Genomic DNA, 18,817 nt, shown 5'->3' with positions numbered 1-18,817 from the left:
TTTTTTTTTTATGTTTGCTTTGGTGTTTCTAAGTATTTTAATGTCCTTTTTGTGGCTATGTGTCCTTCTGCTTTCCATTTAACACCTCTGTGACCTTGGGAAAGTAACTTAGGTACTCTCCAGTTTCCTGTTTTCTTCTCTATAAAGTGGGAATGATGACGCCTCCCTTGCAGGATGGCCAAGGGGATTAAATAGGACGAGATACACAAAGAGTATGACAGAGTGTCCACACCTGGGCAACAAGAGGCACACGTGAGTTTTTCTTTCCTTGCTTCCTTCGATCCCTTTTGAACAATGCCAGGTCAGGACCTGGAGCAGAATGACCAGAGTTCAGCTCTGTCCTTATACCGTCCCTGTGTTTGCTAAACTCTGTCCAGGTTGTTGGAGAGGAACAGACTCTGATCCTGGGGAGGAAGAATAGCTGGAGAGTAGTGCAGAATGGTGCAGTAAAAAGAGAACCGTCTTTGGAGTCAAATCAAGCTGCTCCACCACTCATGAGCTGTGTGATGTCAAGCAGATCACTGTACCTCCCTGAGCCTTAGTCCCCTCCTGCATAAAGTGGGAATAATACTGCTTTTCAGGGTATTTGGGTCGAAGGAATCTGGGCCCAGAACATAATAAACATTTATTTACTTTATCCTGTGATCCTGGTTGTGGCAGCAGGGGGTGGACGATGGGAGAGTAGGGGTGATATTCAGAGCCCCTTGTGAAAATAGTGGGACACTAGCAGACCTTTCCCATACCAGCCCCAGGAGGCACACGCTGTGGGAGGCCTTATACTTCTAGTGTTACAAAATTGACCATTTATTGAACACTTACTATGTACCCGGCACTCTGCTCAGGCTTTTGAAATTATCCCATTTGAACCTCACGATAACCATCTAAGATAGACTCTATAAACATTCCTATTCTCTGCATGAGGAAAAGAGAGATTAAGTCTATTTTCAACACCCATGGTTCTTGTTACCTCTTCTCCCTGCTTCTCCGAACGCTGTGGAAAAGACAGAAGGGAGGGGCCATTTTTTCCTATTTTATGGCTGGTTTGAGGCCTTGCCATGTCAACTCAAGTGAGGAATCAGAGGCCGGAAGTCAGAATCAGGAGATCTGGTTTGAGTCTTGGCCTGTCACGGGTTTCCTAGCTCTACGATCTGTGACTACACCTCCCCACCCAGGAGCACCTGCCCTCTCAGAGCCCTGGGGGTGTTAAATCAATTTTATGTGAAGGAACTGAGGAAACATGGAAGACTGCTCAGGGCAGGGACATCTGCTGAGCCCCCACTAGCTGAGGCCCAAGCTGGAGACATACCCCGAAGTTAGGAGGTGGTGGGAGTGCAGAAGCCAGCTTCTTCCCACGCCCACCCTTTCCATCAGAGAAGAGGACAGTCTGCAGGGCCAAGCAAGGCAGAGCACAGTCTCCTGCGAGCAGGAAGCCTCCGCTTCTCCCCCATCCCCTCTCTGTCTCCTCCGGCTCCTGTGGTCTGGCCTCCCCAGCCTGTTCCCAGGGCCAAGCCCATCTGTGGGATGAGACAGAACCAAGAAGCTGGTGCAGTGCATCATTCAAGCCCTTAAACTTCCCCACTGGCCACTCCTTGGACTCTCATTCCCATCTCCCCGTCAGAATCGGCTCGTGGAAAAGGTCTCAAAACCACACACCCTGAGGCATGCGGCCTGGCAGGGGGAAGGGAAAGGAAGCCTTATCAGGTGTAGGGCAGTGTGGTCACCATGGTGAACCATGTCATCTCCCTAAATCCTGGCCATTGTCCCCTGAGGTCAGTATTACATCCCTGCCTCCCACAAGATTTGAAAGTGCCGTCCCTCCCTGGAGTATTAGCATTTTCCAGAAGCAGAGCCCGCCGCCAGGGGAATCAGCCCGTGGAGAGGGACAGATGCCAGTTGAAATGGGTGTTTATTCTTATTTTTTTTTTTTAAAGATTTTATTTATTTATTTGAGAGAGAGAGAATGAGAGACAGAGAGCACGAGAGGGAAGAGGGCAGAGGGCAGAGGGGGAAGCAGACCCCCCGCTGAGCAGGGAGCCCGATGTGGGACTCGATCCCGGGACTCCAGGATCATGACCTGAGCCGAAGGCAGTCGCTTAACCAACTGAGCCACCCAGGCGCCCTATTCTTATTTTTTGACACAAGGGTCCTCTCGGTCGCCCGCAGACCCATCACTCAGGTATTTGTGTCCTTGTCCCACGGCCGTGTCCAACCCAGCTGTGCCTTTCACGGCTTCTCCGTCCTCCTCTGGCCCCGCCTGGCCCCCTGCCTTCCCATTGCAGAAACCAGTCCCCCTCCTGCTTCCCAGAACAGCTGGCCTGCTGAGGCTCTCATCGATCCATCCTGTTGCATCCTGAGCGACTAATAGGTTCCCCAGGTCCCTCTCAGCCTTGGACTTGGCAGGCAGACCTGCTGCTGGGCCCAGGGTCCCGCAGGACAGGAGGGCTGGGGTGGCAGCGGAGGGGGAGATGGGAAGAGAGCAGCTTTTAACCCCTCTGGTGGTAGCTGCCTTTGGTAAATCCCTTAGTTCTGTTGAACAGGTAGAGGTGAGGAGAATGACGTTTGGAAAATTCTACACTGCACGCAGAAACTCCTAATGTTCTTAACGTCGCTAACCCACACTTTCCCTTCTGCAAATTCCTTCCACTGCCTAGCATAAAAAGGGATCCCTTTCTGATTCGTAGAACTAGAGAATCCCTGCACTGAAAAAACACCAGTGTCATTCTAGTCCAACTTTCCATCCAACTGGCTTAATTCACTCTCTGACAGTCAGCAAGAGGGGCTTCAGTCTTTCCTTAACTACCTCCAGTGACAGGGAGCTCTCTGCCACTGCATCGTCAGGCAGCTTGAACAGAGCTAAGTCTGTCTCCCCATGACCTCCATCTACCCTTTGTTCTGGGGTGTAGTCCTTGAGGCTGCCAGGAGCAGGTCTGTCTCATGATGGTCCTTCCCACTCTTCCTCAAGCCAGGCACCCCCTTCCTTCAGCTGCTCCTCAAGTGACGTGGTGTCCATTCCCCACCTGGTACTGCTGATCCCCTACTCTGTTAGGATGTAGGGTCTTGCCCTTCCCCCACAGCCTCAGTGTCTAGTTCAGCTCCCCAGCAAGCGCCATGCACCCTGCCTCACACTGGGCATGTGCAGGAGAGTTTGAAATGGGAATTCCTATCCAACACCATGAAATCCTTCATGTTTATGTATTTCCTATAATGTATATATGCATGCCTATATGCTACCACGTATTTTGCATGGTTTATAACCAAGGACTGTATTTTGTGGATTGGATAATAACCCTGGTAAGAGGAGGAGATGGGGGAAGGACAGTTAGGATGTGAGTGGGTAGGGGAGGGGGTGAACAGAAAGCAGATTTGTGAAGCATCTTCTAGGAGACAGACATTGTCCTGCTTCCTTGGTCTCTTTGTACTAACCCTGTGCGGTAGTAGTTGTCCTTACTTCACAGATAAGGTCACCGAGGGGCAGAGGGGTGGAGGGAGTTGCCCCCACCAGCCAATCCCAGCAGCCCTAGAGCTGGGACTCACCTGGGGACTCACCTTCCACACTGTGCTGTTTGCCGCTCCAGGTGCGGTCCAGGCTGGGAAAGGGGTGACAGATAGGAGATCCTGGGTGGCATGCACACTTCCCCTCACCCCCCGCCCCAAGGACTCGCTGCCCTTCTCCCCTCCCCATCCCCACCCTACCTTTCAGCACACGCAAGAGAGTATGCTGGATATGATGGGGATGCTGTTTCCTTGTTTAAAGGGCAGCAGAGCACCCCACAGGTCAGTCAAATGGGGTACACCGGGCATTGATCGGAGCAGGGGCCCCAATTTATCTGACATCTGGGAGGTTCTTCCCTGGGAGCGCAGGGCACCTGCCAATTTTACAGGGATGAACGGTCCCTGGGCTGCCTTGGCCAGGCATCTCCATGCTGTGCCTAATCCTGCCATCCTCCAAGCTTCCCTGTCTCGTCCCGCTGAACTTCACTGCCCCTCTGAAGGATCCCAGGGGATTTGGCCTCTTTCCCAGCCAGGCTCTAGTGACTCTCCCTGCTACGCGTTCCGGGACCTGTGGCATTGTCCTCGGCCACCCCTCCCTCGCCCCTCCGGCTGCAGTGCTCCTTCCCCCATAGCACACCCTGGCAGATCTTTTCTTGAGCCGAAGAGATGGCCAGCACTCCAGGAACACCAGCTCCTGTGGCCTCCCCTGATCTTCTCACAGTGTCTTTGGGGTCAGGTTCTCCGACCTTTATGCAAGTCGGATTTTGCTTTTCGTGAAAAAGGAAGGCTGTCTCTGAGGAAGACGCTGTGGATATTCTCTCCATTTTACATATAGACCTAAATGAGACTGCCCCCATGGAAACCCAGATGATTTAGGCCATTAAACAAAATATGGGTTTGATTTGAACTTTGTCATAGACTTAGTTGCAAGTCCCTACACTCTAAGCTCCCAGAGGGCAGGGTCTGTATCTGATCCACCTTCTCTGCTGATGTCTTGGCGGCCCAGGGCCTGGCACTTAGGGCGCACACAGTGTCAGTTGAACAGACTTGTACTTTGGTCCCTTTTTGTTCTGCCTCGGCGAGGCACACCTGCCCATTGAACTGTTGTGGGGATGAGTAAATGCAGGAGGAGGAAGTCTGAAGCCATACGTCCCAGTTCCTAGCATGCTTCCACATAGCATCTCTGTGAGTTATCCCATTTTACAGATGAAGAATGGAGCCTCTGAGAGGTTAGATGACTTCTCAAGGTCACACAGCTGGGGAGGGCTGACCCTGAGCTTGAATCCAGATCTTCTGCAAATCAGGGTTGGCAGGAAGTGCCTGAGCAGCATCATTGCCCCTCCTGATGGGGGCAGTGGGGAAGGGCTGCAGGGGGCACAGATAGAGGGGTGAGATTTACAAGTCTCCTTTGAGGTCCTGTGGGGGAAGGAAGGAGAGACCAGTGGGCTCTGAAGGCTCTTGAATGACAGCCCCTCCCAGGGTTATCCCCTCCCGGCTGCGGCCGCCAGCTTCCCAGACCACCTTATTGGGACCCATGACCGGAGGATGGGGGTTGGCAGGACCCTCTCAGAGCTCCTGTCTTTATCGTGCCAGGCCCCTGGGCTCCACCCTGCTACATTTTCCTTGTTAGAAAACACACCCAGTGTGGGTTTTTTTCCCCAAGTCCAGAGATGCACGCCCCCAGGCCCCTCCTAGGCTCTGTGCCTGCGGCCCTTGCTGCTCGTGTCCTGAGGGGCGTCTGGTCTCATGGGAGCAGGGCTGGCTGGAGATGAGAAAGTAGAATCCTGGTCCCAGCGGTGTCCTTGTGTGACAAGGCAAGCCTTAGCATCTCTACAGATCAAGGGAGGTGGCTGCGATGCCCTTCAGAGCCCTCTCTCTCACCTTTTCATCTTCAATGATGTAGGAAAGACGTTAGAGTTCAAAGCCGACAGCCAAGAATGAATTCTTGAGAGTCTTTGGTGCAAAAAGGTGGTTTTATTAAAGCACAGGGATAGGACCCGTGGGCAAGAAGAGCTGCACGGGGGTCATGAGGAGTGGCCCATTGTATACTTTCAAGTTGGGAGGCAGTTATGGATAGCGTAAGTCTCTAAGGAATTTGGGAGCAAGGTTTCCAGGACCTTGAAGGGGCTAGCTGTTGTCAGGAAAAGGTCATTTATTACCGTCTAATAAAACCTTAGTCATGAGACCCTTCAGATGTAGATCGATGGGCCATATGCTTGGAGGGGGGTGATTGCTAACATGTTTCTTGGGGGTTTAGGGATAAAGGAAATTTCTAAAGGAATTTTTATATGTTAAAGTAGACTCACAGGCTCTTGGGGGTCAGCGGGGGAGGGGAGCGGGTCAGACTAGGATTGCCTTTTGCCCTTAGCAAAGTGTCAACATCAAGGTAGTTGAGTCCCTAGAGGAAGGTCACTCTGCCTGTTTCAAGGACTTGGCAGTGGGCTCTAGGTAGTAAGTAAATTTAATAATTTCTCTTCTGCCTTTGTTTCCCACATCACTCAAAGTTCAGGAGGGTGAGGAACCTGTGCGGGGAGGAGTCTGGGGTCACTTTGAAGACATCCCTGCAGTGACTATCCTGTAGCTGGGGCAGGAACTGGAGCATGGGGGTCTTGGGTTAGAAAGCCATCCGTTCCCTTGCCTTCCATGTGCAGAACCATGTCAGGAAGCTGCTCATCTCCCTGTCGCATGTTCCCCTCTGTGTGTGAGATTAAAATGCATTGTAGGATTGTTGTGAGGACTTAGACAAGCCATGTGGAATATTTAGCTCATTATCTGGAACACAATAAGGAATCAATAAACGTAACTCTTGTTGTTGCTTTTGGGAGCAAATGCCTGTACTTTTCTTTCCACTGGAGTGGAGACCGCCTCTTCCCAGGAGACCCCACCCCTCACCCACCACCCCCACCCTCTTCCTCACCTGCCTTGTCAGAGGCAAAGCTGGATTAAGACCCTTGTGTCTCAGTGGCATCATTCTGGAAAACCTCCTCCCACCCCTGCTCCTAGACAGCAGCTAGCTGGGGGGAGCAGGGGAGAGGCCTTCGCTCACAATCCCATATTTTCGTTTTGTTTGGGGCCTGCATTGTTGCCTGTTGGAGTGCAGTTCAAAGCCTGTCCTCTTATAATCATAATAATACCTTGTCTTAATGCAGCCACCATGCTCTGAGGAATTCAAAGGGTTTTTGTGAGAACTGTTTCCTGGGCCTTGTGATCTTGAGGGAACTGCTGTCCACCATCTTCAAGGAAAACAAAGGCCTGGCTCTCGTAGAGCTAGATGTAACATTTGTGGGCATTTGTGATGCGCGAGGCACCAGCCTAAGCACTTCATGTATTACTTCATTTAATCATCAACATGGTCCTGGGAGCTGGCTGCTGTTATTCTTGGTTCTCAGATTAGGGAACTGAGGCCAAGAGCCCCAGCCATGTGAAAAGGTCACTTGGTGCGTAAGTGGCCATGTTAGGGCGGGGGAAAACGGGCCTGCTCACCTCTGAACCCAGGTCTTGGCCACTGGGCGGTGCTGTGGGCAGGAGTGGGGATCCTCTCATCCCACTCAAGGGACTTCAATCTCTCTTTAAAAGAGCATTCCTGAGCGAGCTGGGGGAGGCCGCGGGGGCTTAGGAACATTCTTTTTTTTTTTAATGTTACGTTAGTCACCATACGCTACATCATTAGTTTTTGATGTAGTGTTCCATGATTCATTGTTTGCGTATAAAACCCAGTGCTCCAAGCAATACATGCCCTCCTTAATACCCATCACAGGGCTCACCCATACCCCCACCCCCCAACCCCTCTAAAACCGTCAGTTTGTTTCTCAGAGCCCATAGTCTCTCATGGTTCGTCTCCCCCTCCGATTTCCCCCCCTTCAGTTTTCCCTCCCTTCCCCTATGATCCTCTGTGCTGTTTCTTATATTCCACATGTGAGTGAAACCATATGATAATTGACTTTCTCTGCTTGACTTATTTCACTTAGCATAAACCCTCCAGTTCCATCCATGTTGATGTAAAAGTTGGGTATTCATCCTTCCTGATGGCTGAGTAATATTTCATTGTGTATATGTACCTCATCTTCTTTATCCATTCATCTGTTGAAGGGCATCTCGGCTCCTTCCACAGTTTGGCTATTATGGACACTGCTGCTATGAACATTGGGGTTCATGTGGCCCTTCTTTTCACTTCGTCTGTATCTTTGAGGTAAATACCCAGTAGTGCAATTGCTGGGTCATAGGGTAGTTCTATTTTTAACCCACATTGAGATACCACCTTACACCAGTTAGAATGGCAAAAATTGACAAGACAGGAAACAACAGCTGTTGGCGAGGAGGTGGAGAAAGGGGAACCCTCTTACACTGTTGGTGGGAATGCAAGCTGGTGCAGCCACTTTGGAAAACAATGTGGAGGTTCCTCAAAAAGTTAAAAATAGAGGAACATTCTTTTTACTGAAGATGGGAATACAGGGCATCTGGGTGGCTCAGTTGGTTAAGCGACTGCCTTCGGCTCAGGTCATGATCCTGGAGTCCTGGGATCGAGTCCCGCATTGGGCTTCCTGCTCAGCGGGGAGTCTGCTTCTCCCTCTGACCCTCCCCCTCTCAAGCTCTCTCTCTCTCTTATTCTCTCTCTCAAATAAATAAATAAAATCTTTAAAAAAAAAAAAAAGATCTTTAGGGGTGCCTGGGTGGCTCAGTCAGTTAAGTGTCTGCCTTTGGCTCAGGTCATGATCTGATGTCCTGGTTTAGAACCCAGAGGTGGGCTCCCTGCTCAGCGAGGAGTCAGCTTCTCCCTCTGACCCTCCCCCTTCTCGCGCTCTCTCATTCTCTCTCAAATAAATAAAATCTTTTTTTAAAAAAAGATTGAAGATGGGAATACAGAAGCCCATAGAGGCTGAGAAACTTGCTCAGGTCAAGGTGCTGTTGCCCAGCACCAGCAGCAGGGTCAGACCCATGGCCCTGCCTCTGGCCTAGGGCTGCGCTCATCCGGCCTGTGCGCCCATGTCTCCCAAGGAAGCACTGTGGACCCTCAGGGGCTTCATCCTCTCTCTCCTCCAGGCCTTTTAAACCTGGAGAAGCTGCTCCGGCAATTCCTTATCTCCAAGGACACCCTCTCGGTCCGGATGCTGGATGACACCCGGGACCCCACCCCACTCCTCAAGGAGATCCGGGACGACAAGACCGCCACCATCATCATCCATGCCAACGCCTCCATGTCCCACACCATCCTCCTGAAGGTGGGACCCGGGGAGGGGGGGCGGTGTGCGGTGGGCTCAGAGCATCCTTCTCCCTCCTCCCTCCCCCTGAGCTGGTATGCCGCTCCCTCCTTGCCTTGGGTGTCACCGGAAAGGAAAGGCAAGATGAGGGTGATGTGGTAGAAGTATTAACTCTGGGTGCAGCCGGACAGCCCCAAGCCAAAACCCTCCCCACCAGGGTCTGTGGGTTCCCACAGGGCACTTGGTGGGCTTGAGGCCGAGGCTCTGTGCCGAGGGGTATAGAAGTATTTCTATGTTTGGACAACCAGGGCAGTCTCGTCGGTGTGTACAGCTGAGCATCAGCCCTCTGTGTCATCCCTGTACGGTGTACTAGTTTACAAAGCTCTGCCATGTGACTCCCCAGCCTGATCCTCTCAATGACGAAATGGGGCAGGTACCCTGTCTGCCCTGGACAGGTGAAGAAACTGAGACTCCGCGAGATGAATGGCTTTGTCCGAGGCCCCGCTGGTGAGGAGCAGAGCTGAACGGGTACCTATTGTCTCCGATAGCCAATCAGCAGCTCCTTCTACCCCCAGAATACAGGGGTCAGGAAGTCAGGTGTGGCTGGGCAGGGGGTAGGAGGGCTCCACGCTGGAGAAACAGTAGGAGACATCTGGGCAGGCTTGGAGTCATGTTGGCACTAGCTCCTGGCCTGGTGGCTGAGCTAGGCCTGCAATTCCAGATAGATGGACCCCGCTTGCACGCTCCTCTGTGGCCCCCAGCAGTACCCCCAGCCCCTCCAGGCACATTGGCCTCTTGTAATGCCGTTCCAATTGCACATTTAAATGCAAACCGCCATCTTCCAGGTTGCGTTTAAATGTGGAGCGAGGCTCCTTGTTAACCTCTGCCAAGCTGTGAGGAGCGGGGCAGACACTCAGATGATCGTCTCTCCCTCCTCCTCCCCACACCACCCCTCCCCAGCTAGTTTTTGTCTCGGAGTTAAGAAGAGATTTGAATGAGTTCTCTGAGTACCGAGGGCTATCCCTCCAGCCCGTTGCCATAGTAATTCTCCATAGCTCCAAACCCACGTCTGTCTGGGTGCATATATTCCACTCACACACACACTCAAATGGAAATTTTCTCTTTTTCGCTTGTCTTGTGTCTGGGCCTATGATCAATGAAGTCATCAAGGATGGAAGAGATCCTCTAAGTTTCAGGGCCTCAGAGAGATAGGCTGAGGAGTCCCCAGGGAAGATGAGGGACGGGGAGGGAGATAATGGTCCCCCCCAACGCCCCTTGCAGAGGGCAGACAGAATGCACGGTGCCCCCTGGTAGCCGGAGCTTGCCTGAACAGCCCCCAGGTGGAAGCCTTTTGGGAGCAGCCCTTATAATAATAATGTAATAACCTCAGGAATATTTCATGGCTCCTAGCATATGTGGTTGGGCTCTTTTTGAAAAAATCATACGTCTATTGTTGAAATTTTGGAAAGTACAGAAAAATACAAAGAAGAAAATAAAAATCATTATAGCTTCTTCTTTCTTTCTTATAAGCCTTAACTTGGGGATATGATAGAAAAATCTTACAGATACACATGGAAAAGAAAGACATTCCATCACCTGGAGACAGCCACTGTGAAATTTTGGTCTATCCTTTTTGCCTTTATAGACACATTTGTTTCTTTTCAAAATTATTATCACCCTGCACATACTCTTCTGTAACCTGCTTTTTTTTTTCCACTTAATTATATGTCCCGCATTTTGCTTATGTCAATTCATATTTGTCTACAAATACTTTAGTGGCTACATCATTTCTTATCATATGGATATGCCATAATTTATTTAACCATCCCTTTATTGTTGGAGATACAGGTTGTTTTCAATCTTTTGCTATAATCAACAATGCAGGATGCACATCTTTGTACATAAATCTTTATGCACATTCATGAATATTTTCTTAGCATACATTTCCAGAAGTGAAATTACTCAGTTAAAGATATGTATGTTTTTCAGGATTTTGATATGATTTGCCAGATTGCCTTTTAAAAAGGCCATAACAGGGCGCCTGAGTGGCTCAGATGGTTAAGCGTCTGCTTTCGGCTCAGGTCATGATCCTAGGTCCTGGGATCGAGTCCTGCATCAGGCTCCCTGCTCAGCAGGGAGCCTGTTTCTCCCTCTACCTCTCTCTCTCTCTCTCTCTCTCATGAATAAATAAATAAAATCTTAAAAAAAATAAAATAAAAAGGCCATAACAATTTATATTCCCACCAGCAGCGAATAGGTGTCTTACAGGATCCTTGCCAATACTGGATATTTTCATTAACGACACTTTGTTGTTGTTTTTAATGGCTGTGCTTTTGAAGAAAGTTCTCCCTGTAATGATGATTATTAGCAAGTGTTTCTGCTGGGTGGACAGTAGCAGCGTTTCCTGAGACCTCCTAGTTGCCCCAGCCCCTGTGACCTTGGCACCAAGCCCATCACTGACCAGCGAGGCTTTGGAAACCAGCTCTCTTTGTTCCCATTTGACTTCCTAGTGCCCCCAGCATGCAGGCCCTGCATCAGGCCCTGGACTCGGGCTGCAGGCTCGTCCTTGCCGGGGTTAACAGCACAGCCTTGGGAGCGCCCCAGGGAGGATGGACTCAGTGTGGGAAGCAGTGTGAGCAGAGAGCACACGGAGCTTCCGGGAGACTCACCGTGCCCATGTGAGCCTGGCCCCGTAGCTTGGCAGCGCTCTGCTGTCTCTCGATGTCAGAAGGATTTGCGGAGTAATCCCCTACTTTATTGAGCAGCTGTTCCAGCAACAAACTTCATGTTTACCCAGAATTCAGGTCTTAAAAACCAAGGATCTCTTGTCTTTTATCTCTGGGCAGCAGATTTCGCAAATAGGTTTTAACCATCTGACGGTGCCCTCTCCCCACCCCCTGGCCCCAGCCCATCCCTGTGACCAGGCTAACCAGGGCTCCCATCTGTCTAGGCAGTGGTGACAGGCACTAGGACTTTTCTGTGGATGGTGCTGAGCGTGCGGGGAAGGGAGGGGCTGGGCAGCAGGCCGTACCAGCCTCTTGGAAGTGGAGGAGGAAATGTAGTTTTGTTTGGAGGAAGAAGGGAGGCCTTGAGCCCCCTGTGACCCCTGTATCCTCTTGCCCCGGGCCTAGAGCCCTTCTGTACTTCAGTTTGCATTGCAATGGTGGCAATAGAAGGACCCCAGACTGCCCTTCAAGGAGCCTGTGAGGGTTCCTGTAAGAATGCTCACAAAATTATTGGAGCTCCTTGAGAGGTAAACACTTTGTAAGAGGAAAATGTAGTCACCCTTGGCCTTGTTTTCCCCTCAGGCACCTCAACAGGCAGGACAAAAGCGGTTTCCCGGGGGCCCTGGGGCTGCAGGATGCATGATGAATATCTGCCTGTCAGAAGGCATGAGGGCCCTGGGGAGAGCTGGCTCATTATTTACCTGATCTACTTGTCGGTGTCTGTAGCACCTGTCACGCTCAAAGTTGCGCACACCGACAGGGGAGGGTGGTGAGGGGCGTCTGTGATGGCTACAAAGATCAGACCAGAGGGAGGCTGTTCTGATGTTGCAGCCTCCCAACCCTGGGATGATGGCACGGGGGTGTGCTGTGATCAAGGGTGAGGCATGTCACTGGCAACTTGTTCCGTACTACTAATAAAGGACCAAAGTTTGCAAATGATTCACTTGTTTCCTACATTACTGCAGATTCAAAGACTCTGATGAGTCTCGCTCGCTCACCTTTGACAGGGGCTGCATTAATTTGAGAATCACCCGTAACCCGCAGACTCTCCTGTCTCTGCCTCGGCCCCAAAGAGAGCTGTCAGGACTTCCATCAACAGCACGGTCCGCCGGGGAGAGGACAGTTAGGTTAAAAGGATTGAAATTAGGCTGCCTGGCTTTAATTTCATCTTTTCCACTTAGGAGACATGTGATCTTGTGCAAGTTACAAGGCCTTTTGGTGTTTCAAGAGTCTTCAGCTGTCAGATGGGGGTGGATAGAGGAGGAATGATAACCCTACCGCATCGACTTAGGCCAAGTGAAATGCTTTCTAGTACCTGGCCCATGCTAAATAGTGGGTACATGGTAGCCACTGTGATTGCTAATAGTTTGGGAGATAATGATTTTCATGTTTTATTATTTACTTCATTTCCTTGAAAGTCATTTTGGTTTCCTGTAATATCTGGTTATGTCCATGGGAATGTGTTGTGCATGAGAATGTCAGCTTCTACGAATGTCACTGCAAGGGTAGAGAGCAGAGTGGCAGTGGAGACACCCTACTCTAGAGGCCAATGTTTCTGTTCTCCATCCTCCCAAGTCAAGGGCAGCGTAAGAACTGAAGGGTAGTGGGTCAGACAAATGATGGACGCTTGGAACCCTCAGTGCTCATTCACTTCCAGTGAGTTTTTGTTTTCTGTCTAATCTCCCTCTCTTCCCTTTGCAGGCAGCTGAACTAGGGATGGTGTCGGCCTATTATACATACATCTTCACTAATCTGGTAAGACATTTTCACAGCTCACCTCCTTGGCGTAGAGTATGAATAACTAGGGTCAGTGGGGTGTGATGGAATGAAGCTTGGGAGATGGGGAGTGGGGGAAATCAAAGGAGAGAAACAGAAGTTACCCAGAGAGGCAAGGCATTGTAGAAACGTTACTGGCCTTGGGAGATTGGGAATTTGGGGAGTCTAATGCCTCCATCCAAATGCCACCGGCTACCTAGCACTGAGTCCTTTGATGGATGTGTCTCCTCTGTAGGTCCAGTTACTGGCCTGCCGTCCAGTCGCCACGTTGCCAGACCCTTATGCTAAGTCAGAAATAGGACAGCTAGGGCACAAAAGTACACATGTCAGGGGCGCCTGGGTGGCTCAGTCGGTTAAGCGACTGCCTTCGGCTCAGGTCATGATCCTGGAGTCCCGGGATCGAGTCCCGCGTCGGGCTCCCTGCTCGGCGGGGAGTCTGCTTCTCCCTCTGACCCTCCCCCCTCTCATGCTCTCTCTATCTCATTCTCTCATTCTCTCTCTCAAATAAATAAATAAATAAAATCTTTAAAAAAAAAAAAGTACACATGTCATACAGTGTTAGAACTGGATGCACCTACAGGGGCTGTTATGGCTGCATCCCCTCATTTTGCAGATGAGAAAACAGGTTTATAGAAATTGTATTGAGTCAGGTTGGAGCACCAGCTTTGCCACACACCAACTGTGCACCCTTCAACGAGCCCTGAGCCTCAGTTTCCTTATCTGTAAAATGGGGATAAGAGCACATATGTTGTAGAGTTGCAGCCATTTTGAAATGGCGTAGTTTAATCTCCATGGAAGCATTCTGAAGCTGTATCATATTAAGAAATGGGAATGGTCATTGTGAAGGATACACACTCAGAGAATAGGAAGAACCTCGGAGAACTGGTTTTTTTTAAAAAAAAAAATGTTATGACTTTTTACTTGAAATGATTATAGATTCACAGGAGTTGCAAAGATAGCATAGAGTGGTACCATTTAACTTTAACCACATTTCCTCCAGTAGTTACATCTTACATAATGGTCATACGATATCAAAACCGGAATATCAGAACATCCAATCTGTCCATCCTATGTAGATGTGCGTCAAGCCCACTGGAACCAGGACAACACCATCCCACCACCACAAAGATCTCCCTCATGCCGCCATTTTATGGTCTCACCCATGGCCCGCCTTCCCACCACCCCTAACCCGTAGCAACCACTAATCCATTCTCCATTTCGACACTTTTATAACTTTAAGGATGTTATATAAATGGAATCATGCAGTATCTGACATTTCTCACTCAGTGTAATGCCCTTGAGACCATCCAAATTGTTGCCTGAATCAATAGTTTGCTCCTTTTTATGGCTGAGTCGTATTTCTCAGTATAGATGTACCACCGTCGGCTGAACCATCCACCTACTGAGAGACATTTTGGTTCCTTCCTGTGTTTGGCTGTTACAAATAGAGCTGTTAGAAACAATCATTCAGAGAAGGGGTTTATTTTATTTTATAAATGCATGAGATGTCAAGAGCACTTAACTCAGTGGCCCGTCCATGTCGACGTGCTTTTGAGCACCTCTTATGTAGCAGGGACTGGACCAGGCATTAGGGATTAACATAGGAATAAGAAACAAAGGCTGCCTTTGAAAAACTCAAAGTACTTATTGTAGTGCAAAGTGGTAAATTCTATTAGATGTGTGTATAAAATGCTCTAGATCCTGGAGCAGGCAGGAAAGGCTTCACCAAAGAAGGGGCCTTTAGGCTGTGCCCTAATAGGGGGGTAGGGTTTTTTTTCTAGATAAAGAAAAGAAGAGCATTCTGGGTTAAGGGACAGCATATCCACATACTTGGAGATTTGAGATTTGGCCTGTCCAGGAAACAGTGAGTCATTTCGGACCTATGGACTGCTCTGGGGATGGGCGTGCCAGTTAATGACTATTCACTTATCTATTTACATCCATCCTTGAAAGTTACCTATTTAGAGGATGTAAGGCAGATGTCCATTAATTTTAAGATCCTTGCTAAGTTAGGAAGCAGAATACAACCTTCTACAGATTTGACTCTTAAATCTTAAAATGAGAAAGTTTCCCGAGCAGTTATGACTTTCTTGGTCGGCATGTGTGATGTGATGGGGTGACCTAGGAGATGGTGCGGTGTCCCTCCCTGGATTGAGGGACCAGATCTCCTGAAATGGCCTGCGAGGTCGAGAAGATGCCTGTCCAAAGAGACAGCCTCGGACCCTATAATCCTTCTTCATTTCCAGCCATAGGTTTTTATGAACAGCCTTTTCTTGGGGCCGCGGTGGAATTGTTAACCCTGAAGCGTCCTGAGGCCTTTGCTCTCAGAGTAGAGACATCTTAGAGGAATTGAGTGTAGCTTCTTTTCTGGTATAGGGTCTCCCACCATAACAGACTTACCAGAGAGCCATTCAGCATTCTCTCATTTGCTGCCACCACCACAAAACTACCTGCTCCATTGCTGGAATTTGTATTTGAATTCTAGCATGCATGTAGAAGACCACACAGATCATATGTGCACAGCCTAGGGGACATTTTCCAAGTGAGCACACCTGTGTAAGCAGCTCCCAGACCCAAAAATAGAACCCAACCAGTACCCTAGAAGCCCCCCTCCCGCCCCCTCCCTGGCGCTACCCCGCAAAATGGAAAGCAGAAGGAATTTCTTTGTTTGCTTATTTATCTATTTTTTTCTACTGCTGCTGTAAATTAGAACATTAACATGTAAAAAGGGAGAAGAGGATTAGACTAGTCCCAGAGCAATGCAGGAGCATTTGCTTAAAGTAAGGAGACGCCTGGGGGAGCCTGGGCAAGTTGGCGGAGCAATAAAGGGAGATTAAAGTAAACTGGACTCCATCTGGGGAGGCTGGGAAGCAGAGGGAAGAGGCAGGCCAGGGGCCCCCCTCACATTAGGCAGCCACATCAGCAGAGGAAGACAGAGCTGAGCAACAAGGAAGCACAGTGGTGAGTTAGCAGATGGAAGGAGGCCAGTCATTTGGAATGTGAGTTCCCAGGACAGTCCCTAGAATAAGGTGGAGTTGCTTGGCTTGGAGATTGTGAAGAAAGCATCCCCCACTACCTCTTCTCAGGACTGATAATAATGAGTGTGATGATTTATCTAGTGAGAAAAATCACAGGCTTATGAAGTCAAGAGACTCAGGTCAACACCCCACTTTGCCTTATACGCTTTGGGGGAGTCTCACTGACTCTCTAAGCCTGTTTTGTCATTTGTAAAACAGGGATACTAAAACCTTACAAGGATAGGTAAAAATGCATTATAAATTGAAAAGTACTACGGGTTTCTAAGGCATCATATTTTTTTTATAACTCTGTGATACTTTCAGGTTTCAAAGAGCTTTCTCCTTTTCTGGGGGCATGGAACTGAACAAGCTGAGCTCTGGGAACCTGCCTCAGTCAGAGAGTTCTTTGAACGTAGAATTAACAGGACTCACACAGTTTGTAAGTTTGCAAGGGGAAATCAAAACAGTAACTGTATGAATGATGATGGCTGAGTAATATTCAGGAAAATAGAAGCAGGGCCACTGTAAAAATCAGTCAGTGGGAGGATATTCTGGAAGCCTCTTGTGAGTGCTTTGACTTTCTGGAAAGGACAGGCCCCTATTAAGAGGAAAGAAACTACCTTTTAAGTCCATTCTTCCTGCCCAATTGCCCTTGGAGTCTCAGAACAGAGGGAGAGGGGCTCTGTACAGAGGGAATGAGTTACCCTCCGTGCTTCTCCCATCCTTCCCCCCCCGACCCCCATTCAGATGCCACCCAGCCTTTCATACTTCTTTATTTCTATTCTGAATTCCTCAGGGATATCCATCATGGCCCAGCTCTGATCTCTGCCACGGTGATACAGCAGGTGGTCAGATTAGCTTTTTGAAAGTTAGCGCATGAGCTGGAAAGGCATGGGCCTTGGCATTAGGTAGACGTGATTTAGAACTCTGGTTTGACTAGCTACCGGCTGTGTGATCCTGTGCGAGTAACTTAACCTCTCTGAGCCTCAGAGACCTCGTCTGTAAGTGGACACTATTAATATGTGCCTCAGGAGATGGTATCCAGATAGCAACTGGCTCATAATACAGGTTTAGTAAAGAGGAGGTATTATTTTATGAAGTTCTGTTTATGCTTCTCATGAAAAGAACAAGAGATACTATTTTTTCTGCCCAGCCTCTAATGGCCAGTAAAAGTGACTCTTATAATGCCATCTGATTTGTTTGCAGAGAATGAATTGAACTTGGTAGTTTAGGTATTATACGTGACTGAACTGACCAGAGTAGGGTTTGTGTGTGTCCGTTCTCATTCTTCATTCCCATCCAGGCATTAAGAAGGCTGATTGATACCTGTATTTTTAGTTTTTTGAGGAGCTGCCGTACTGTTTTCCAGAGGGGCTGCACCAATTACGTTCCCACCAGCAGTGCATGAGGGTTCAGATTTCTCCACGTCCTCACCAACACTTGTTATTTCTTGTCTTTTTGATTTTAGCCATTCTGACGGGTGTAAAGTGATATCTCATTGTGGTTTTGATTTGCATTGCCCTGATGATCAGTGATGTTGAACATCTGATCATGTGTCTGTTGGCCATCTAAGTACCGTTAGATCCAGTAATACAACTTCTGGGTCTGTTTAGCCAAAGAAAACGAAAACACTGATTCAAAAAGATATACACACCCTCTATGTTTATAGCAGCATTACTTACAATAGCCAAGATATGGAAGCAACCTAAGCGTGCATCGATAGATGAATGGATAAAGAAGATGTGGCGTGTGTGTGTAATGGCATATTACTCAGCATAAAAAAGAATGCGATCCACTGATATGAGGAATTCTTAATTGCAGGAAACAAACTGAGGGTTGCTGGAGTGGGGGGTGGGGTGGGAGGGATGGGGTGACTGGGTGATAGACACTGGGGAGGGTATGTGCTCTGGTAAGCGCTGTGAATGGTGCAAGACTGTTGAATCTCAGATCTGTACCTCTGAAACAAATAATGCAATATATGTTAAGAAAAAAAAAAAAAGAAGAAGAAGAAGGTAGCAGGAGGGGAAGAATGAAGCGGGGGAAATCAGAGGGGTAGACGAACCATGAGAGACAGTGGACTCTGAAAAACAAACTGAGGGTTCTAGAGGGGAGGGGGGTGGGAGGATGGGTTAGCCTGGTGGTGGGTATTGAGGAGGGCACATTCTGCATGGAGCACTGGGTGTTATGCACAAACAATGAATCATGGAACACTACATCTAAAACTAATGATGTAATGTATGGGGATTAACATAAGAATAAAAAAAAACCAAAAAAACCCACAATAAATAAATAAATAAATAAAATAAAATAAAAACCAAAAAAAAAAGAATGAGATCTTGGGGCGCCTGGGTGGCTCAGTCAGTTAGGCGTCTGCCTTCGGCTTGGGTCGTGGTCCCGGGGTCCTGGGATCGAGCCCCGCGTCGGGCTCCTTGCTCGGTGGGGAGCCCGCTTCTCCTTCTCCTCCCTCTGCCTGCCACTCCCCCTGCTTGTGCACACACTCTCGCTCTCTGTCAAATGGATGGGTAAAATCTTTAAAAAAAAAGAATGAGGTCTTGCTATTTGTGATAACATGGATGGACTTAGAGGGTATTATGCTAAGTAAAATAAG

At 48.9% G+C, this 18,817-nt stretch overlaps 1 protein-coding gene and 1 long non-coding RNA gene across 11 annotated transcripts in view; one reads left to right on the top strand and one right to left on the bottom strand.

The window, feature by feature from the left end:
• The window catches only part of LOC145716300 (uncharacterized), a 283,741-nt gene that overhangs the window by 92,567 nt on the left and 172,357 nt on the right, over positions 1 to 18,817 (bottom strand). The gene's annotated exons all lie outside the window — the stretch shown is intronic.
• Positions 1 to 18,817, top strand: part of GRIK4 (glutamate ionotropic receptor kainate type subunit 4) — a 411,473-nt gene that overhangs the window by 260,881 nt on the left and 131,775 nt on the right. For 9 of the 10 annotated variants that reach the window (XR_014138890.1, XR_014138891.1, XM_081799270.1 and 6 more), the window contains 2 exons: positions 8,533 to 8,711; positions 13,118 to 13,171. Coding sequence is in view for 8 of the 10 variants with exons in the window: in XM_081799270.1 (XP_081655396.1) it covers positions 8,533 to 8,711; positions 13,118 to 13,171 (233 nt within the window). In the remaining 2 variants the exon portion in view is untranslated. Of the gene's footprint in view, positions 1 to 8,532; positions 8,712 to 13,117; positions 13,172 to 13,427; positions 13,716 to 18,817 lie in introns of those variants that run through there. The other variant, XM_081799275.1, reaches the window with a different exon arrangement.

Source organism: Leptonychotes weddellii, chromosome 11, assembly GCF_054177405.1.
Source record: "Leptonychotes weddellii isolate Sample4059 chromosome 11, ASM5417740v2, whole genome shotgun sequence".
In the NCBI taxonomy this organism is placed as follows: domain Eukaryota; kingdom Metazoa; phylum Chordata; class Mammalia; order Carnivora; family Phocidae; genus Leptonychotes; species Leptonychotes weddellii.
Note: the sequence above shows the minus strand (reverse complement) of the source record. Positions and strands in the feature narration are given on the sequence as shown.